Source organism: Xyrauchen texanus, chromosome 40, assembly GCF_025860055.1.
Source record: "Xyrauchen texanus isolate HMW12.3.18 chromosome 40, RBS_HiC_50CHRs, whole genome shotgun sequence".
In the NCBI taxonomy this organism is placed as follows: domain Eukaryota; kingdom Metazoa; phylum Chordata; class Actinopteri; order Cypriniformes; family Catostomidae; genus Xyrauchen; species Xyrauchen texanus.
The window spans coordinates 23326814-23347490 of NC_068315.1; the positions used below are offsets into that span (position 1 = coordinate 23326814).

Here is a 20677-nt window from a genome sequence, read left to right on the forward strand (position 1 = left end):
CAGATAGAGCTCACAGTCTGTTTGTGGAGCATTGTTAATGACTCCAAACAAACCCATTTACCATGCATCGTCGTTCATTTTGCTCAGAATTTCCTGCTTCAGTTTACCATGTAGACCTATCTGCATTCATTTCCATAAAATACTAAAACTATTGAAGTGCATTTGACTTAAATAGAGGCAAGCCACTTCTGTTGGCTACATTATTCTGTTTGCTTGTGAAAGTACCAATTTGAACCCTTTCCTAAGTGTACAGTTTTAGCTGAATAGAGTCATGTGAGCAGGTCTGGTCACTCCCTACATAATGTGCAGTCAGCAGGTTCACGATTCAGGATTCTGAATACTGCTACTGCAGCACTATGGCAACCAGAGGACTGGAAAAGGGACCATCAGCGAAGGCAAAGTCCCCTCAAACTCTCCTCTGCTCTCCAAGAGGAGCTCTGTTATTAGCTCTGTTGAACTTTTTCTGTCATGTCAGGGCTCCAGATTAAAAAAAATGTCTACAGAGCCATTGGTTCCTAAAATAAAACATTTTGGAGCCAAATTGCAGTTTTTAGTTGCAGAGAAAGAAATGATGCACTCTTACAGTCATTTACAATGTATTACAATTTAAACCGTAGTGAACATTTTCATATAACAAAAGGAGCAGTAATTGACCCATTGCTAAGCTTCCTTGGTTAAGGTTGCTTGCTCTGATAGCTCTGAACTTCCCATATGAATAGGAGATAGGTGTGAATGGTGGGGTTTTTGGCAAAATATTCTCATAAACGGAATGGATAATATTATTATGTGGGCTGGAATGAAGAGTGACATTGTAAAGCATATTTACTTTTTTGTAAAAGAAAAATACTTCACAGTAATTTCATTCAAAACTGTGCAGACTGTGAATCAGAATTGAGGCAAACGATCATCAGTCACATAAAAATAGAAAAGCGTCACTTGATCGCAATTACAAATCTCATAAAATTAGTTTAAGTGAAAAGAACTGCTTATGTCTCATAATACACTCATTTTGATGCTGTGAACTGTTTATTTACTATCACCTGTGATAGATCTTAATCAATACGTAAATTAATTAATGTTAAGTTGTTACCTTTAATTTACCTTGGAGGAAATGTAGGTGTCCACACTGATTGTTATACTCGCTCATTTGGGAATGAGGTATGACACAGTTTAATCCATAGCATGCTCTTCTCAATATTTATGTATATAAAAAAAAAATAATAGAAAGAAGAAACACTGCATTTACCCAGTCTAGGAACCTCGTTTCACTTGTCACAAGTGACCAAGCAACAACGTTTAAAATATTTTGTTGGATAATTTTGATAAAATCCTGCTTAAAATCACTCAAACACACATTACTCACATAGGCTCTCATTTTAAAAAGGCAAATGCTTGTCAGAGTAAGGGCGGTGGGGCAGCAGTAGCCAAGACAGGATTGGTCAGAAACGCTTTTAATACAGGGCTTAGCGAAGGGTCAATTCATCAACAACAGACCCTCAGCTGGGGTGGATTTAACAAGCGGGAGCCCTGAAGTCAACTAGCCATCTTTTATCCAACCACACAAATCTCTGTATCCAGGTGTAAATACGAGAATTGGGCACTGTTTTAAAGGCAAAGGTGCTCACAACAAATATTGATTTAGCTTTTTTTTATGGTTACTGGAATTGATTTATGACGTAAATTAAATGTAAACAATTTTTGGCATTATTTTTTGAAGACATCCTCACTATGCAACATTTTTCCCAAGTTCCAAAAATTTTGCACAGTACTGCATGCATGGTCAGTATTTTATAATTTCAGTAAGGCACTCAAGATCGTGCTACTGTATATTGTGAATTTATCCCACTGCACTTACTGCCTAACAATGCCTTTTAGCCATGATTATTTTTACAATATATCACAGCCTCTCATGCCTTTTTGCTTAATTTATACACCAAGAACATTTTAATTGAGTATTTAATGCAAGTTCAACCCATAATGGGTCTTGCGCAATTCATAAAGTTTGCAATGGTATAATTTCTGTGTGTACCCAGGAAGGAGCGCCCTGTCTCTCTGGGGATTTTTTCATTGGGAAGTGATGTGATGACCCCCGAATTGCAAAGAGAAGCTGTGGAGACTCCAGGAACTGACACATGGAAATATAACAACCTCAGCCACCCACGCTCCAATACTAGCCTCAAGGTGAGAGCAACATAAACCAATCCCTGTCCCATCAACAAAAACACTGGGAGGAAGCTCTTTCTGAGAAGAAAGTTGTGCCCGATGTGCCCATGCTTAAACAGAGCTTCACTGGGGCCAAGATGCAGACAAACAAGCTAATGCTGATCCTGGGTCAATTGTCTACTGTAGAGCAGGCAGACACACTACAAAACAACCCCTTTTTCCTCCTCTGAAACCTTCCATCTCACATAGAGACCCACGGCACTAGGCCACTTCATTCATATTCATACTTATGAAGTAAAAATTCGTCATTCGTTTTTTTTTAATGGGAGTTTTGTATTTATGAGTAAAATAAGATGTGTGGAAAACATTACTTTACAATACTTTGACGTTTTGTTATACAACATATATTACACACTTTCATACCTCAAACATGAGTTATGAAATTGCCTTGTAAATGTTGTAAAACAAAACGTCCACGTATCGTCAAGTAATGTTTACCGGCACAGACCTTATTTTGCTCATAAATACAAAAATCCAGAGGGAACCAATGACAAATTCTCTTCCAGGTTTGTGGGACTACAAACTGAACAGCTCTGTATAGATAGGCCTGTCGTGATTATTAAATAATCATCTGATTGTGGTTATTTGAGATAACCAGGATTATTGTGCACTTAAAATTCCTATCACATTGTACTGTCCAAATAAGGGATTGAATGGTGCGTTTGAGAGCCTCATTTAATAGAACTCCGACTGCCTCTCAGAGCTTCTCTGCAGACTGGACTGAGAGCTGCTACTGAAGAGCGTGTGAAGATTAACCGCTTCTAAACCAGACTTGAAGTGCTGTGATGCACTTGAAGGATGTGGATGTTTGCGCCAAACTCTAACGAAAATATAAATGAGGATTTTAGTAAACACAAAGAGCTCTGGTTTCACTTTCATTTAACGATCATGTAATGGCGAATGTTATTTGTCGTTGAGCATTCTAACATGCAGTGTTCTTGACATGCAGTGACACAGAGCAGCCCTGTCATGCCCACTTACTCTTTTTCTAAAGACAAGGTAAAATGAGGAAACACTGAATCTCAAAGGTCTTTCTTCATGTGAAATAAGGGCTCGTGGGTTTAATCCAAGAGCCTTAAAGTCTTTTGAACAAATATATTTTACTATTGCATATTTTTGGACTGAAATATTTTACTATTGCATAATATAATGTAATATAATAGCTGTTCATGTTGGCAGGGTTCCAACAACAGCAGTGTAAATGCAAAATGGACCAAGACTAATGCTGTCCAAAAAAGAGAGATATTTTGAAATGTACTGTGTTGATATTTAAAATATTATTTTTAATGTCTTAAGTTTTTAAAGTCTTAAAGGAAATCATGTAAAAGTTAAGTAACTAAAATAAATGTAATTAATAACTTCTTTATGAAGCACATATACACTTGTGAAAAAATATTAAAATTTTTATGAAAATAATTTGTCATAATCATAAAAGCCCTAAAACAGACAATTAATCGTCATAATCACAATTATTTGTTTGACACTGAATCGACAGCTAAATTTTATAACTATGACAGCCCTACCCAATTGGTGTCATTGTGTAATTGTTGGTGATTATGTGTCTATATAGTCATCCATTCATGTAGTGAGAATGTCACAGAAGTTTAAGGTAATTCTTGCAATTTTGTTGCAATAAATTATGATTTTTGGAGTGGGCAGGAAGTTTTGTTTTCTGAAATGTACTATTGTACTATGTTTATACAGTACATTTTAAAGATTTTATATATATATATATATAGATATAGATATAGATATATATAGATATAGATATAGATATAGATATAGATATATAGATATAGATATTTCTTAAAATAAACACAACTTCTCACATGACCCCTTTAATGCTGCTGGTGAATCATCTTAGTCTCAGTAGTACAAAGGCTACATCAGACTTCCACTGTGAAGTAATCTAGAGTGGCCTTTGTGTGCTCCGTGACTGTGCATTTTTCTCTATATCGTCCCCCAGAGTCTGTCATGGGCTCAGCAGTACTGCTTTGGCAGGCTGTTGAGAGAGCAGAGGAAACTAGGGCATGACTTACTGTCAGCCTCTCCTCGTGTTAAATTGCTCAGAACTGACACACTGAGAAATAGTGGGCACATGCTGCCATGGCAACCTGCAAGCATATGGGAGCATCTTTCAAACAGGGTTGTGTGTGCATGTTTGTGCTTGTTGTGTTGGTTTGTGTGCATATGTCAGGGAGAGACAGTGAGAGAAAGAACGCTTTGAAGTTTGTTCTTCGCATCAGGAGAGTAAAACCTATTATCGGTTCCTCTCATGCAAGGTGACAGTGGCTCTCCCTGTGGGTTAATTCTTCCATAACCCATTGATTTTAATGAGAGTTTTTTGTTCTATATATATATATTGTGCAGTCACCAGGTGCAGTGCTGTTTGAATAGTCACATTAATAAAACATCTCATTATCTAGAGAGCTGAAGGGCAGTAGCCTCTTGCACAAATATAGCATTTATGTAGTAATTTGAGCAGATGAGGACATATCACTTATACCGTGAACCCAAACTATCCAAAAGGATTTCGTTGCAATGAAAAATATTTTGGATTTTCACCAATCAATTTTTGGATTGATTAAATCAATATATTTTTTTTTCATTATTATTATTATTATTATTATTATTATTATTTAAGACTAGCACACTGACCTAACCATAGTAATGAGGAGCCTTTCCTTCTGTGTAATATGTGTAAATATTTAACATTAGGTAACAAATGGATAATAATGGGCTCATTTAAGTAAATATGCTCTTCAATTTTTAAAAGGGGGAGAAAACTTCCTGTAGATTTAAAAATAATGTCACTTGATGCATGTCCTTGTACTGGAAAACCATGAACAAAACTATACAACATAAAAGGAAATGCGACCCAGGATATATTAAATGTAGGCTATGTTTAATCTATGACAGGTCGGCACTTGATTTCCAATGTAAAATCGGTCCTGAAGCAAAACCTTTTGAGAGGCACTGAGTTAAAGGTACAGACAGTATCAGTCTGGCTGTGCTGTCACACACCTACAGTATATGTTAATTATTAATAATCCGAGGACATTAGTTAATTTAACATGTAAACTAACATGCTTTAGTTATATAATATGTTATAGTTACATGATATTTTTTTTATCATGTTTAGAATTCTGTTTTCTTATTTTTTCTTATTTATTATTTATTTTCAAAAGGGAGACTTTTTTTACACATACTTCAATAAAATAAATGGTTTCAAGTTTCAATTATAATAAAGTGTTTGCTCAAAAATAAATAGATAAATAAAATAACCCTTCTGTTTTCACTGATAATAGTAATTGTGTTATACCGTGAAACCGTGATATTTTCTGAGACCGTTATCATACTGTGAAAATCTCATACCGATGCAACCCTATTTATCACCCACACCTATTATATTGCTTCTGAATATATGGATTTAAACACTGGAGTCATATGGATTACTTTTATGATCCTTTATGTGATTATTGGGGTTACAAAGGTCTGATCACCATTCACTTCTACAGAGCTGAAATATTCTTCTAAAAATCTTTGTGATCATCAGAATATAGAAAGTCATACACATCTGGGATGGCATGTGGTTAAGTAAATGATGAGAGAATTTTCATTTTTGGGTGAAGTATCCCATTAACATGAACTATCAATGAATGAACAATCATATTGCACCACTTATTAATCTTGGAAAATGAATATTTTAATAACTTAATTTTATTTCACTCTTTGTTTAGATTATCATTGTTTTAAAAATGTATTATAATTTTTTTATAGAGGATTTTCTTAGTTTACAATTACAAGTCTAGGAAAGTCTTAAAGAATAAAATCTATACAAAAGTCATTTGAAAATTACCGAAAATAAATTATGAAAGCCTGGTAAGAGTTTCTTAGTCAGTTTTAATATGACCTTCTTATAGCAAAAAAAAAAAAAAGTCTAAATATACAAATCTAAGGGAAGAACCAGATTGCATGTAATCCTGGCCTACAGTGATTTTTTTTTTTTTGATGGAACCACATTTTTTTCTGTAGTTACAACTTAATCTGTTTTTGACAAGCAAGCTCTGGATGATTTTGGGGAAGGACTGCCTGATTTTTTTTTTTTTGTAATGCCAATGCAGTTCCTATAGGCATTATAAATCCAGTGAAAAGTGGGTGGTACTGACCTACCTACAGGATGCTGACTGTAAATTTCTCTTTGGGCAGCTGGATGCAGATGAATCCCTCAGGAGAGGGGAGGGTAAGAGTTCACAAGACAATTTGGAAATCCAGTGGACTGTCACCAGAAAGGTAGCCCTATCCATAAGTGCTGCCATAATCCCCATGCCAACAGCTGTGCAGTGTAGTGTGCTGTTCGGTTTGTCACCACACCTCACCGCTCAACGCATTTCCTTGCAGTGAGAGCCCATAGTCCAAAAACTGCTGCATGCGACCACCTACTGACAGCATTTAGCGCAATTCAGCTCAAGTTGAAGTGAGGCACTAAAAAAAAAAATGGGTATTTCAATATTTACATCTTAAGTCAATACCCCTGGAAACATTTTACTAAAACGGTAATCTTAGTTGCAGTCAGCATCTATGCGGTTGATTGCATGCTGTTTCACTTAAGTGTGTGTGTATTGTAAACTGTTACCCTAATGATGCTGCACTCAAGCACAGGTTTATTATATTGAGAACAAAAGAAGCTGCACTTCTTTGCTTCATGTAGATTCTTGCACTGATTTCTAGCAGTGGTGCTCCCTCGCTGCAGAATCTACAGGCCCACGGCAAAAGAAAACATATTTTCCCAAGTTGTGAATGTCCGTGTGCAGTCTGAATCGAATGTTAGTAAGATAAAAATAACATATACCGCAAAATAATGGCAAGGAAACGCGTCTTTCAAATGAGTTTGTCCTCGCGGGTGGAACTGAACAACATCCAGCGAGTGTATTCCGAATCCCATTCAAATGACTCTTATAAATGATTATTTTCAGTGAATCGAAATTGACAGAGAAACCCGTGTAATCCGACAAACAAAAGACTCAAATTAATTGATTATTTTTAGTGAATCAAAAACAGACAGGGCATCCAGTGTAGTCGAAAATGACTAATGAACCGGTTTTTTAATAAATCATTCAAAAATACTGACAGACTAATTTTCCTATGCCAAGTATTTAAAGATTCATATTTTCAACATGATGTTTTTGTAATAAATATTAATTCATTAAAAAAAACATAAAACATCACATTTCTCAGCAAATAATCAGAGGATTGGTAAGTAGCATGTAAACTGGATCAAAGAGGATTGCCCAAATCGTGTAAACATCTTAATCTAATCATTCCTTATACTCTGATTATTGCAATAATCATATGTAAACATAGCCATTGTTTGTTTGGTTTCTATTCATATCTTGTTTTGCTCTATTTGTGTACTTCCGTTGGTTATTTCAGTAATATTTTTAAAAGCTCAGTTGAGTATACAAAATTAAACAATACTAAATCGAACAGGCCATACTCTGCTGCTATTTCTAATTATATTCTCTAATCATCAGTACATTTCTCAATACACATAAAATTAATATATAAAAAAATCCTCACACACAGACACAACATTGTTGTTCCTCAGATACTTGGCATGATGACTCTTTAGCATTATACTAATTTGATTTGTTTTGTTACTTGGAAACCATGATCAAATATTTAAAAATGGATCTGCTTGTTTGTCCTAGTCCTACTACTAGGTCTGTGCAGCATGGTGTGTAAAGTATGGGTGATGGCTTTCTGGACTTAAACCATTGTGTTAGATTTCATGATTAATATGAATTGTGCCCATCCACAATTAGCACAAATGTGCGCTTGCTGAAAATGTATTATGAATTTTATATTAATATGACTAATGACTAACTTGTCACTTATGTCACTGATAACTTTATGCCACTTGGTTCTGTTTACAGGATGAACTCTCTGATGTCAATAGGGGAGAGTCCAAATCAGCCACGCCCATGTCTGCAGCAACTTCAGATGTTGCCATGGCGTCAGTGGACACGCCCAGGACAGAGGAGGTAGAGGGCCTGAACAGGAACCTGATTTCTAGTAGTGCTAAGTCAGACAGAAGTAAGAACATCAGAGTACAGGATGCTGTGGTAGCAGAGATGCCTTCTGCAGGTGAGTTCTAGTGTCATAGTAGAGATTCTGCTATCGCTTAAAGACCATACATTCACCATCATTCAGCCAGAAAACACAGCTTTTGTTGTGTGTGTGAGAAGAAATGTTCTTTTTGAAAAACATGCTGGAAACGTTGAGCTTACTTATGTTGTGTTCCCATTTAGTACAGTGGCTTGTGTACAAATCCAAATGAGATTTTCCACCTATCCCCTGCTGGTCTACGTTCACTACTTTTTTTTTTGTGTGTGTGTGTGTTATGTTTTTTCCAACTTTTTCATGTGCATAATGCATTTGTCATCATGGCGAGTAACAAAGCTTGAAGTCAAAACATGTTAATATCAAACTATAAGCTAACAATAAAGCAAAACACATGTAATCAATCAGACAATCCATTGGAATTCCACATTGCATTCACAACAACCATGAAAATGGAACTCCAGACTTTATTTTTCATATACTTGAATATGGTTCCTTAGTGTGAGCTTGAGCTCAGAACACAGTGAACTTCATACTAATCAAGCAAACCAAACTTTGTCAGACCCCAATCTGTGCCAAAAAATTGTGTGTAAGCAACATGAGTAACACTATTTAGTGCCTAGTTTGTTGTCAAGTGCATAATGAATGGTGTCATTTTATATATAATCATTTGAAACACAGCGGCTGAAATATTTGTGCTCTGCACAGATCAAAGTGAGAATGCAGAGAGGTCAGAGGTTCAGGCAATCATTGAGTCCACCCCAGAACTAGACATGGACTTAAGTGGATGCAAAGGATCCAGGTATGTCAAACCTGATTCAGTCATTCACACAAAGTACTTCCCTTATCGCACTGACCAAGTGACAGAACACTAGCAGCTTTCATTTTCTACTCTCAAAGTTTATATAAAGGGGCACCTTCAGTCCAAACCATATTCATTTGAAATTGTTAAAGAACATTTCACCTGTAAGTTAATAGGTGAGGCTTTCCCTATTTTTGTCTTTTTCCAGCACTCCCATGAAAGGGATAGAGAACATGGCCTTTGACCGTAACACTGAATCTCTGTTTGAGGAGCTCTCCTCAGCAGGAACTGATCTCATAGGGGACGTGGATGAAGGTGCTGATCTGCTGGGTAAGTTCTGAATTACCCAGAGCTCAAATGGGCTCGGATTATGATTCCTCAAGATTACACCTACCTTAAAGTGAAAAAATGCATCACCATTTACTCTCACATTGTCCCAAACCAATTTGACTTTCTCTCTTCAGTGGAATACAAAAGGTGAATTTAAGAAATAATTTTTTCCATATTGAAAGTGAATAGGAACTGAATCTCTCAAACTCCAAAATGCACCATTAATGTGTTTAAATAAGTTCCATTATTAAAAACAGCCAACAGAAGTTGTTGTTCATTATCAAGTTGTTATTAAGTGGCTTTACTTAAAATAATACCTTCCACTGAAGCTCTGAAATGGTCTAAAAATTTCTTTAAAAAGCACTATTAAAATGGCCAGACATGTTTGGAACGACTTGAGGGTGAGTATACAGGATGATGACAATTTTTGGCCGAACTGTTTCTTTGAGGATTCGCCAGTGCTTTTGACTATATTTTTGATTCTTGTGCTTGTATTTGTTTTCCTTTTTGTCTTATTCTTCTTTAGTAGTGGTGTCATCCTGTCATTTAAACGCATCAATTTTCACTATCATTCACGGTCTATTCCATCTAATCATGTTGTTTTCCCTCCATGTTTGTCGTGCTTCATTTCGTGGCCTTTTCTTTCTCCCAGAAGAGTTCTCTGGTGTGTATGTTTAAATTTAAATTCATTTTATCCAGCTGATTGTCTTAGAATAGAAGCTTCAAGAAAACATTTTCACTTTATTCCTTTGGTGTAGGGCTGCCCCCTGATAGTCAACCAAACGTTTATCAATGAGAAGAGTCTTGGTCGATCAAGTTTGGATTGGTCGGTTGATTTGCAAAAAACAAAACAAAAAAAAACAAACACAGGAAACGGACAAACAACAGTATTACCGCTGGTTGGACGCTAGATGGTACTATAGGGTAATTTTCGTTAAGCAGGGTTAAGCCTACACAATGAAGCAAGACACCTTGATTTCAAACTCTGAACTTTATTTTTTATTTATTTTAACTAAAAATTCAAATGAAACTGGAAAAAATTAAGTGCAATTAAAATGGGTGTTGTTCAACTTTTTGAACAGTTGTCAACATCTCTCTGTCAAAGAACCTGCTTCATCTGTGCATTCTCTACCTACCAGAGTTGCGTTCACAATGAACTGCTCTGGAAATAAAGCAAATTGAACTCAAAACACCTGAGCTGAGATGTCTGAGATAATTTACAGCATTCCCATAGACGACACTATTCTTGCAAAAAAAAAAATCAGAAGACGGAACAAAGAAAGAGTAAGAACGTTTTACATAGACGCTTTTCTGTCATCTGTTCTTAATAATATAATAAAGTGTGTTTCATTAAGCACATGCCTGTGTGTCTACGGGCAAATTATTTGTAATATTAATTTGATGATAATAATAATAATTTAATACATTTATGTCAAGACGATATTTGGCACGTTTTCCCATTAAAGGCATCAGCCATTGGCGATCACTCTGTCTATCGTTGATCCCCGAGATCATCGCCATGGCCACAACCCTAATGTGCATTTCTCTATAAATTAAAAACATTTTCAGACAGTCTCCTTCGTTGCTGCTCGCTTCGTGCATGCACTCGTAAAATTTATATTTTAAAGTCTTATTATTATGGTTTAGTATTTCTCTGTAATGTAGAACAGTGTTAGCAATGTTACTTATAACATTCTTTCTCAGCCTGGGAACATTTTATGATGCCCCCCCCCCAAAAAAATATATATTTAAGTAATTAAATTAATATCATTAATGTGACTAGTCCATTAATGGCTTAAACTAACGACTACTAGTCGACTAGGAAAATCTTTGGTCGGGGCAGACCTACTTTGCTGTATCTTAGTAGTGTTACTTGTCAATGTCACTCACTAACTGTTTTCTTTGTTCTTTGGTTTGCATGTCCTTTTTTAGACCTTAATTTCTTTGGTAAGACTGATTTCTTGATGTTTATCTCCTTTTCATGTCTGTTCTCTGATTAATTTTTCTGTCTTAGAAATGGATGTAACAGCATTTGTGGTTGTTAAGAGGTCTGGTTTATTATGCCTACACATTTAAGCCATATATATATTTGTATAAAAGAAAATCTATATTTGTTTATTCTTGTTGTCACGTAGGTATGGGTCGTGAAGTTGAACATCTGATCCATGAGAACACTCAACTACTGGAAACAAAGTAAGACATGATGTGATATTACAGACAGACTCATGCATTGCACTTAGTCCTGATTTCCTCCATACACATGTACTGCCCCATGCAGTGCTTAAAATGAATTACAGCAGTGCTTAAGGAAAATCTGGACTTAAAGGTGCACTCAGTAACTTTCTGCTCATGTCATCTTGTACTTACAGTGACACTAGTGGTGTGGATGCAGCAGCATTTAAAAGCAATAGTTTTCAGTTACAGACACCATTGTAAAAATGTATTCACAATCATCTTGTGATTCTAAAATGACAGTCCCCATGAGGCCCCCATTCCCTGCCCCGTGTAGAATAAAACCACTTTTATGAGGTTCCTGATATGACTAGAGTCCTCATCTCAAGTGAGTGGTCATGATTTTGTACATATGTTTCAAAATTACAATACATTTTTTAAGAGTAAAACTTTTTTTATTTGGGAAAAATTAGCGAGTCCACCTTTTAAAGCTAATGGGCCTCATTCATGAAACTTTTGTAAATATATGAGTAAATAGGAAGCAATTTATGTGTCAAATGGGCCTTCCAGAAAATTTTCCTCCGGATTCACAAATGCTGCGCACACCCCAGATTTGTTTGTTAAATCTGTGAATGTTAGTGAATTCCAAACATTTGTAAACAGGGGGCCATAATTATCCACACAGATCATAATACACACCGATGAAAACACCATATAATGAAGGCTCCAGACTTGCTAGAACATCTATGCATTCACATTGTACAACTTTGATCCAGCAAACACAATAGCATCTCAATGAAAGTGAGCAACTTAATGTCATTACGTGTTTTTTGCTGCCATCGGAGGCTCTTATTTGAATCAAACAATCCAAGATATGTTTCACTCATTTGTTTATTAGGTTTTTTTATATAACCTTCTATCAAAATGTAGTCATGGCAGTTTGCGTGAAAGAACACAAAATGTTTGTATGACTTAGACACGTTCACACTTGGTTAGGAGCAGGAGTAAACTGTTTGTACCAAATAACATTTTGAAAATATGAAAATATCCATGAATCCGAGAAATTAGAACAGAGTAGATTTACAATAAACTAATTAATTCTGCTCAACATGTATGAATGAGGCCTCATGTGTGTTTTTTTTTTTTGTTTTGTTTTTCATTTTTGCTTAAATGAAAACGTAATATGAAAAGTTAATTTTTTTTATATTTACTGGCTCATCGAGTTTACACCGCAACATTGGCTCAACCACCTGTTGCAATCAGTGGAAAATAGTAGTATTTTCTGGAATCTGTGAAAACAATGATTGTTTTTGCAAATTTCATTTGGTGGCACAAAAATGAAACTCTTCAGCTTTAAGAGTACGAAGTCAGAAGTCAAAATAACTTTATTGGTCTTTTTCAGTGATCGCTTTTTAACTGAATTCTAAATTGATTTCACTCAAACCAGGTACATACCGTATATGTACATATAGACAACAGCAGTAAGATTAGAAATTACAAATTAGTGCTACAGTATATGCAAAAACTTGTCAAAATGCAATTGTAGAAACCAATAATTGAAATATTACTGATAAATGCATTGCTGTGTTTGCTGCAGGAACGCCCTGAACGTGGTAAAGAATGATCTGATCGCTCATGTTGATGAGCTGGTCTGTGAGAAAGATGTTCTTCAGGGAGAGCTGGAGGTTCTGAAACAGGCCAAAGGAAAATTAGAAGAGAGGAACAAAGAGCTGGAGGAGGAAATCAAAAGGTTAGTAATTTCAGATCGATAAATACCAGCATTTCAACCAAGAATAAATCTTTTCATAACATCTCTTTGTAAGGCATGATGGCATAAAGCTAATTTTGTTTATTTCAACCCATCAGAGTTCGGGCAGAGGTGGAGGAAGTCAAATCGAAGGTGAAAGAGGAAGATGATGTAAGCACTCTTCCATAATTAATTTGATTTTGATTTCAATTCAAGAAGTCAAAATAAATTGCCAAAATGGGTCTCTGCGAGCAACAAATCTTTGACGAGTTCATTTCTGTCAAAGATACCGCATAACAAATGACTTTTGTGAATCTCATGATTGCTTCCCTCAGAGTGATGTGCCCACAGCTCAGCGGAAGCGCTTCACACGAGTGGAGATGGCACGTGTCCTCATGGAGAGGAACCAGTATAAAGAGAGACTGATGGAGCTGCAGGAGGCCGTCAGGTGGACTGAGATGATACGGTCAGTCATACAGAATCTTGTTTAGAAATCTCCAAGCAGTGTTTACCATGGTCAATCTGATGCATACCTGCAACCTTTTTGCCTTGTAATGACTGAATGACATTTTTCCTTCAATGTAGAGCTTCACGAGAGAATCCAGCCTTGACTGAGAAGAAAAAGTCCAGTATCTGGCAGTTGTAAGTTCACCTTAGCTCTCTTATAAGTTTGTGTTATATTGGTTGGTGCAGTTTGGCGTTCAAACAATGTTTTCTCCTCATTTTATGTTCCTCTTTTATTTGTTTCATTTTCTTTCTAGGATGTAGGTAAAATCTTTGAAATGCTAGTAAATCTTGTACTTTGTTTGATCCTTTGATCCAAAAATGTGGTCTTGGACATGGGAATGGGGTTTCTGTTAAAGCTTTAACAGGGATATAACAGAAGCATAACGACTCGGTTACTAACGTAACCTCGGTTCCCTGAGAGGAGGAACGAGTATTGCGTAAGCAGCTTACGCTATGGGAAAACTCCGTTTCTCGAGAAATATTGAAGTCTTTATGTAAAACGCATTGCAGCTGCACTGCAGACAGCAATGAGCGAGGCAGCTCGGTCATTGGCTGTGCTGCGGCAACTTGCTCGAACCAATGACGGGGCGACTCTGAACGCGCGACCAATGAGCGCGCTTCACGCCCTTGCGCTCAGAGCCCGCCAAGATGGCCGTGGCTAAGGCTATATATTAGGCGCCCCGTCATTTAGGCAGAGAGTTCTTTAGGTTCAATCGACTGAAGCGACTGAACAAGCACAAGCACGACAGCTTACGCAATACTCGTTCCCTCCTCTCAGGGAACCGAGGTTACGTTAGTAACCGAGTCGTTCCCTTTCGAGAGGTCTCTCCTATTGCGTAAGTAGCTTACGCTATGGGAACACCATGCAAAACGCTGTGCGTGCTGACTTCACTCTATAAAGCCAGAGGCAGATGCCTGAGCCTTAAAGCAAAGTGATTATTCAACGAGCCGGCCAACGGCGAGCTATATAATGGGATAATACAGAGCGCCTTTGCCCCAAGGTGGCCCATGGTGGGGCGCTCATTGTAAAAACTCACGCACATATCTTATGTACTGATTTTCCTATTTACTGATATGCATAAAAAAACTCCCTAAGTCAGTCAGAGAGGGACCTTATAAGGGAGGAGACAATGCTCAGCATATATGTACTCCAGTCCATACTACAGTCAGGCTGATAGAATGTTGGAATGCAATGAGGGGACCTGTAGGTTATAAAACCTGATAAATGTCGAAGGCGAGGCCCAGCCTGCCGCCGCACAAATATCCTCAATGGGTATCCCACTCGACCACGCCCACGAGGAGGCCATGCTCCTCGTAGAGTGAGCTCTGACACCTAAGGGGCATTGAAGGCCCTTGGCTTCATAAGTCAGCGCTATAGCATCTACTATCCAGCCGATATTCTTTGCTTTGAAACTGCGAGACCTTTAGTGCGGCCGCTAAAGCATACTGAATAATTGTTCCGTCTGTCTGAACGGGGCAGAACGTTCCAAGTATACTTTGAGCCCTGACCGGGCAGAGTAAATTAGCGTCGCTTTAGTCTGCTGAAGATGATAAGCTGCCAGAGATATCACCTGTACTCTGAAGGGTGTGGAGAGCACTTTAGGAATATACCCGTGCTTTGGCCTAAGGACAACTCTGCAGTCGTTAGGTCCAAATTCCAGGCAAGCAGCTTGATGACAGCGCATGCAGGTACGCCCACTCTCTTGACTGAGGCGAGTGCCAGCAAGAGAGCTGTTTAAGGTGCACGGTTCGGAGAGGTTCGAACGGGGCACTCTTGAGTGCGTCCAGGACCGTGGCCAGGTCCCAGATCGGTACCGAGGGGGCGAGGAGGGTTCATCCTCCTAAGCCTCTTAGGAAACGAATGATTAGGTCGTTTTCCCCTAATGAGCGTCCTTTATCAGGATTGTGTGGCCGCTATGGCAGCCACATAGACTTTGAGCATGGAGGGTGTGCGGCCCGCCTCCAGCAGCTCTTGCAAAAAGGCGAGTACACTTGGTATCTCGCGACGATTTGGGGTTCAAGCTCTTGGTATCACACCAGTCACTGAACACTTTCCACTTTTGGGCATATAAGGCCTCGTAGAGGCGCTCGCGCCTCAGTGATGGTTCTCAACACTCCGCTGGGGAGGTTCTCTGGAACCCGTTGAGGGGCCATGCATGAAGGGCCCACAGATCAGGGCGGGGATGAAGAATCATCCCGTTGGCCTGCCTGAGGAGGTCCAGCCTCAAAGGAATCGGCCATGGGGCAGATTGCATCATCTGCATCAGTTCTGGAAACCACGTCTGGTTCTTCCAGAGTGGGGCTACCAGGAGCACTGCACATTTCACCTCCCTGATCCGACTGATGACCTGAGGTAGCATCGCGATCGGGGGAAAAGCAGACTTGGGCGAGCGCGTCCGTGCTCTTTGAGAAGAAAAGAGGGCAGTGCGCATTTTCCCTGGAGGCGAAGAGGTCGACCTCTGCTTCGCCAAAGGTTTGCCATAACCACTGGACCGTCAGGGGATGGAGAGACCATTCTCCTGGGAGAACCTTGTCTCTGGACAGCATGTCCGCTCCCTGGTTCAGGATGCCTGGCACATGCGCTGCTCTCAGCGAGCGCAGGTTGTGCTGTGACCATAAGATGAGCTCCCTGGCCATAGAGTGCAGGGAGCTCGACCTGAGTCCACCCTGGCGATTTATATACGACACTACTGTCATGTTGCACGTGTTCGTTTTTCAGGTACGGAAGCAGGGCCCTGAGAGCCAAGGCGACCGCTTTCATTTCCAGACAGTTTATATGTAGGCGCTTTTCCCGGGTTTGACCAAAAACCGGAGACAGGCCTGCCCTCGTAAAGGGCCCCCCATCCTATTTTGGAGGCATCTGTCGTGATCATTTTTCTCCATGTGTTCACGCCCAGACTCACGCCGGTTTGATACCAGTCGACGGCCTTCCAGGGCGTCAGGGCTTTTATACAGCCGTGATTCGCTCTGATTAAAAAGTGGCCCGAGCGCCACGCGTGAGTGGGGACACGGCTCTTGAGCCAGCGTTGGAGAGGACGCATGTGCAACAATCCTAGAGTACAGCTGATGCCGAGGCTATGAGACCGAGCATCCTTTGAAATCGTTTGACGGAGCGGCTACCGCTCTGAATGATGTTGCAAGGCGCCGAATAGCGGCCAGCACTCTGATGAGAGGCGCGCCGTCATCTGCACTGAGTCTAGCACTATTAGCAGAAAAGAGATATTCTGGCTGGGGGATAGCACGCTCTTTGCAAAATTGATTCTCAGACCCAAACATTCTAGATGGCTGATAATCCAAGATCTGTGCGTCGTTAACTTACTCTCTCATTGTGCTAGGATTAGCCAATCGTCGAGGTAATTCAGTATTCGCACTCCCCGCTGTCTCAGGGGAGAAAGTGCTGCGTCCATACATTTCGTGAATGTACGGGGGGCCAATGATAGGCCGAATGGTAGTACTGTGTACTGGTCCCTCGAAAGCGAATCTCAGAAATGGCCTGTGATGAGGTGCTATCGGAATGTGAAAGTAAGCGTCTTTCAAATCCACTGATAGAAACCAATCCCGGGCTGAACTTGCGCGAGGATATGTTTGGTCGTTAACATTCTGAACGAGCTGAATCATTAAAGCTTTGTTCAGATGTCTGAGATCTAGGATGGGGCGGAGGCCACCGTCCTTTTCGGGACGAAAGTAGTGGCTGTAAAAACCCGCCTCGCTCATAGAGGGAGGAACTGTTTCTATAAGCTCTTCTCTATCAGTTTGAGCACCTCAGTGCGTAGAACATGTGAAACATCTTTCCTCACTTTCGTCTCGACCACCGCTGAAAAGCGGGGTGGTCTGCGTAGCGAATTGAAGCGAGTAACCGTGTTTTATTATGTTCAAAACCCATTTCGGCATGTCAGGGATTTTTCCCAGGCTTTTGCTCGCACAGATATGGGCTGAATGCTGGCTGGGGGCATGTCGCAGTGACGTATGGACCCTGCCGGCGAATTGCCTTGTGCTAACACTGAGCTTACAGCTCTCAGAGGCGTGAGGCGCTGCTGAGCAGCTTTGTTGAGTGCCGAGTGCAGGGGTGCGTGTGAGATTACAGGCACGCGCTATCTCCGTAATGCTTGCAGCATGAGCTGGAGAAATGTTTGAAACTGTATAGACCGTGTTTACGGGTGGGGGTGCATACATTGTAATAGGCACGCGCCACTTTCATAAAGCTTCCCGTTCTTAGCGGGAGTTTCTTGGCTCAGCGCCGCATCTGTGATGCTCGCGGCATGAGCCAGAGAACTGTTTGAAACTGTATGGGCAGCTTATGGGTGGGGGTGCATATACCGTAGTAGGCACGCCGCCATTTTCATAAAGCCTCCGGCTCATGGTGGGGGTTTTGGGCATACATACAGTGTTTGTGTGTAGGGGTGCATGCATGACAGCAGGCACGCGCGTTACCTTTATAGTATTTCCCGCTTTTACTGGGGAAGTGTTTATAACTGTGGGAACAGTGCTTGTGTGTAGTGGTGCATACATGACAATAGGCACACGATCTACATTTATGGGGCGTCCAGCTTGAGCTGGGGAAGTATTCGGCACTGTTTGGACAGTATTGATATGTGGGAATGCGCACTTTAGTGTGGACACGTGACCCTTAGTGACACAGGCAGAAAATGACTCTTTTGTGATTTTCTGTGTGTTGCCGTTAAACGGCGTTTGATTGCAGGTGAGCGAAGTTCTGTGACTGGCCCACTGACTGCTGTACAGACATTTCCAGCCGCTTGTAAGGGGACTGGGTAATGTTTACACGTTTTGGAGAGAGTGGTCCGGCTTTTGCGAGACACGCACTCTCTCTCTTTCTTCCTATGGCTAGGAAGGCTTACAAGGCTCGGGTTCAACACGATCTTGGGCGAGGTCCCCGTCGCTCAGGCGGCTGCTTTCGGTTAGCGGAACGCGAGCGGCGTGGAGCGTCCGTTTCAGGTCTGGTCTGGGAGACGGGAGGCGCCGCCCTGGCTCGCTGCTGCAGCTGAGGCGGTCTCTGGCGGCTCTGTGACGAGCTGGAGCGCTTAGGCAGGAACTGACGCATAGCCTGCTAATTCTTCTGGGCTTCAGTGAAGCGTTCAGCGAACTCTTTTACCGCCGGTCCGAACAGGCCGCTTGGGGCGATAGGCGCGTCGAGGAATGGCGCCTTATCCGCGTCCTTCATTTCTGTTAGCGTCAGCCACAGATGGCGCTCAAGGACAGTCAGGTTAGCCATGGCCCGGCCGATGGATTGGGCGGTGGCCTTAGTGGCTCACAGGGCTACATCAGTGGCGCTGCGCAGGTCCTTGAAAGCCTCAGGTTCAGGTCCAGACTCATCCATGGTGTGGAGAAGTTTGGCCTGATAGACCTGCAGAACAGCCATGGAATGAAGCGCTGACGCAGCTTGGCCGGTGGCGGCATATGCGCGACCGGCGAGAGCTGAGGTAGATCGGCAGGGCTTCGAGGGATGAGAAGCTTTGGCTTTCCATCCAGCGGTGCAAGGTGGGCACAGATGGTTGGCCATAGCCTCCTTGAGGGGCGGGGTTCCCTCGTAGCCTCTTTCTCTCGCGCCGTCCACCGAGGAGAGCGAGGAAGAGAAAGAAGTCTTCAGGCGAGCAGAGTGCGGGGCTTTCCATGACTTTGTGAGTTCGTCGTGAACTTCGGGGAAGAAAGGGGAGGGTCTCTGTCGAGGGGCCTGCCGGCGCCCTTGCAGGAACCACTCGTCCAGCCGGCTGCGGGTGGGTTCTTCTGGAGAAGACCAGTCGAGCCCGAGGTCTTCCACGGATTTAGACAGTATGCGGACGATTTCTGAGTCCATGCTGGTGCCCCTGCTCGTGTCCGCTAATGTCGACGGCGCAGGGTTGAAGGCCGAGCCCGGCCAGTCGTCGGATGCAGCGTCAATGGAAAGGCTGTCATCCTTTTCACCGTCGTCCCCTGACGCGCCGAACGAGACGAGACCCAGCGCTCCGGAGGGGTGCTGGTCTGCCTGCGTGAATTGAACTGGCGGCAGGGAGTCCTCGGGTGGTGGTGAAGCTCTGGCGGCCTCCGTGAGCGGTGCTTTTTCTTGCGCGGCTTGAACAGAGGGGATGGCAGCACGGTGGTAGCAGGCTCGTTCGCGGCGAAGGCGGCAAAGCGAGCGCGCAGCTCGGTGAGGCCCAGGGAGTCACATTGGTGGCATTCGCCTCGAGTGAGAGCAGCTTCTGCGTGGTCAGGTCCCAGGCAGCGAGCACAGATAATGTGACGGTCCCCGTCAGGAATAGGGCCTCTGCACGAGGCGCAGGTCGAAGGCATTTTAAACAACGCCTCGAATTTGCTCTTTTACTAAGGACAAAAAAGCGTCGCAGAGGCGAACACTTGAAAAGTTATTGCTTAGTAAAGGATATCAAGGTGATGCGCGCCGGATGGCGTAGCAGAAGGCTTTGAAGGCGGCTGAAGGCGCCGGCGTCCTCGTAGCAGTCCTGCTGTAGGCTTGTCGACGGCGGGCGAAAAGACTCCAATAATCCGGAGGATCCAGCGAAGAGTTCTAAAGAACTCTCATGACGGGGCGCCTAATATATAGCCTTAGCCACGGCCATCTTGGCGGGCTCTGCGGGCGTGAAGCGCGCGCTCATTGGTCGCGCGTTCAGAGTCGCCCCGTCATTGGTTCGAGCAAGTTGCCGCAGCACAGCCAATGACCGAGCTGCCTCTCTCATTGCTGTCTGCTGTGGAGCTGCAATGCGTTTTACATAAAGACTTCAATATTTCTCGAGAAACTGAGTTTTCCCATAGCGTAAGCTACT

The 20677-nt window shown here is 41.6% G+C and overlaps 1 protein-coding gene across 4 annotated transcripts in view; it reads left to right on the forward strand.

Moving 5' to 3' along the window:
• LOC127633490 (C-Jun-amino-terminal kinase-interacting protein 4-like) overlaps positions 1–20677 on the forward strand; it is a 61548-nt gene that overhangs the window by 27019 nt on the left and 13852 nt on the right. For 2 of the 4 annotated variants that reach the window (XM_052112635.1, XM_052112637.1), the window contains 10 exons: positions 2034–2181; positions 6433–6516; positions 8160–8370; positions 9055–9148; positions 9357–9478; positions 11614–11671; positions 13248–13400; positions 13517–13568; positions 13733–13863; positions 13983–14039. In XM_052112635.1, coding sequence (XP_051968595.1) covers positions 2034–2181; positions 6433–6516; positions 8160–8370; positions 9055–9148; positions 9357–9478; positions 11614–11671; positions 13248–13400; positions 13517–13568; positions 13733–13863; positions 13983–14039 — 1110 coding nt within the window. The remainder of the gene's footprint in view (positions 1–2033; positions 2182–6432; positions 6517–8159; positions 8371–9054; positions 9149–9356; positions 9479–11613; positions 11672–13247; positions 13401–13516; positions 13569–13732; positions 13864–13982; positions 14040–20677) is intronic. The other 2 variants (XM_052112636.1, XM_052112638.1) reach the window with 1 other exon arrangement.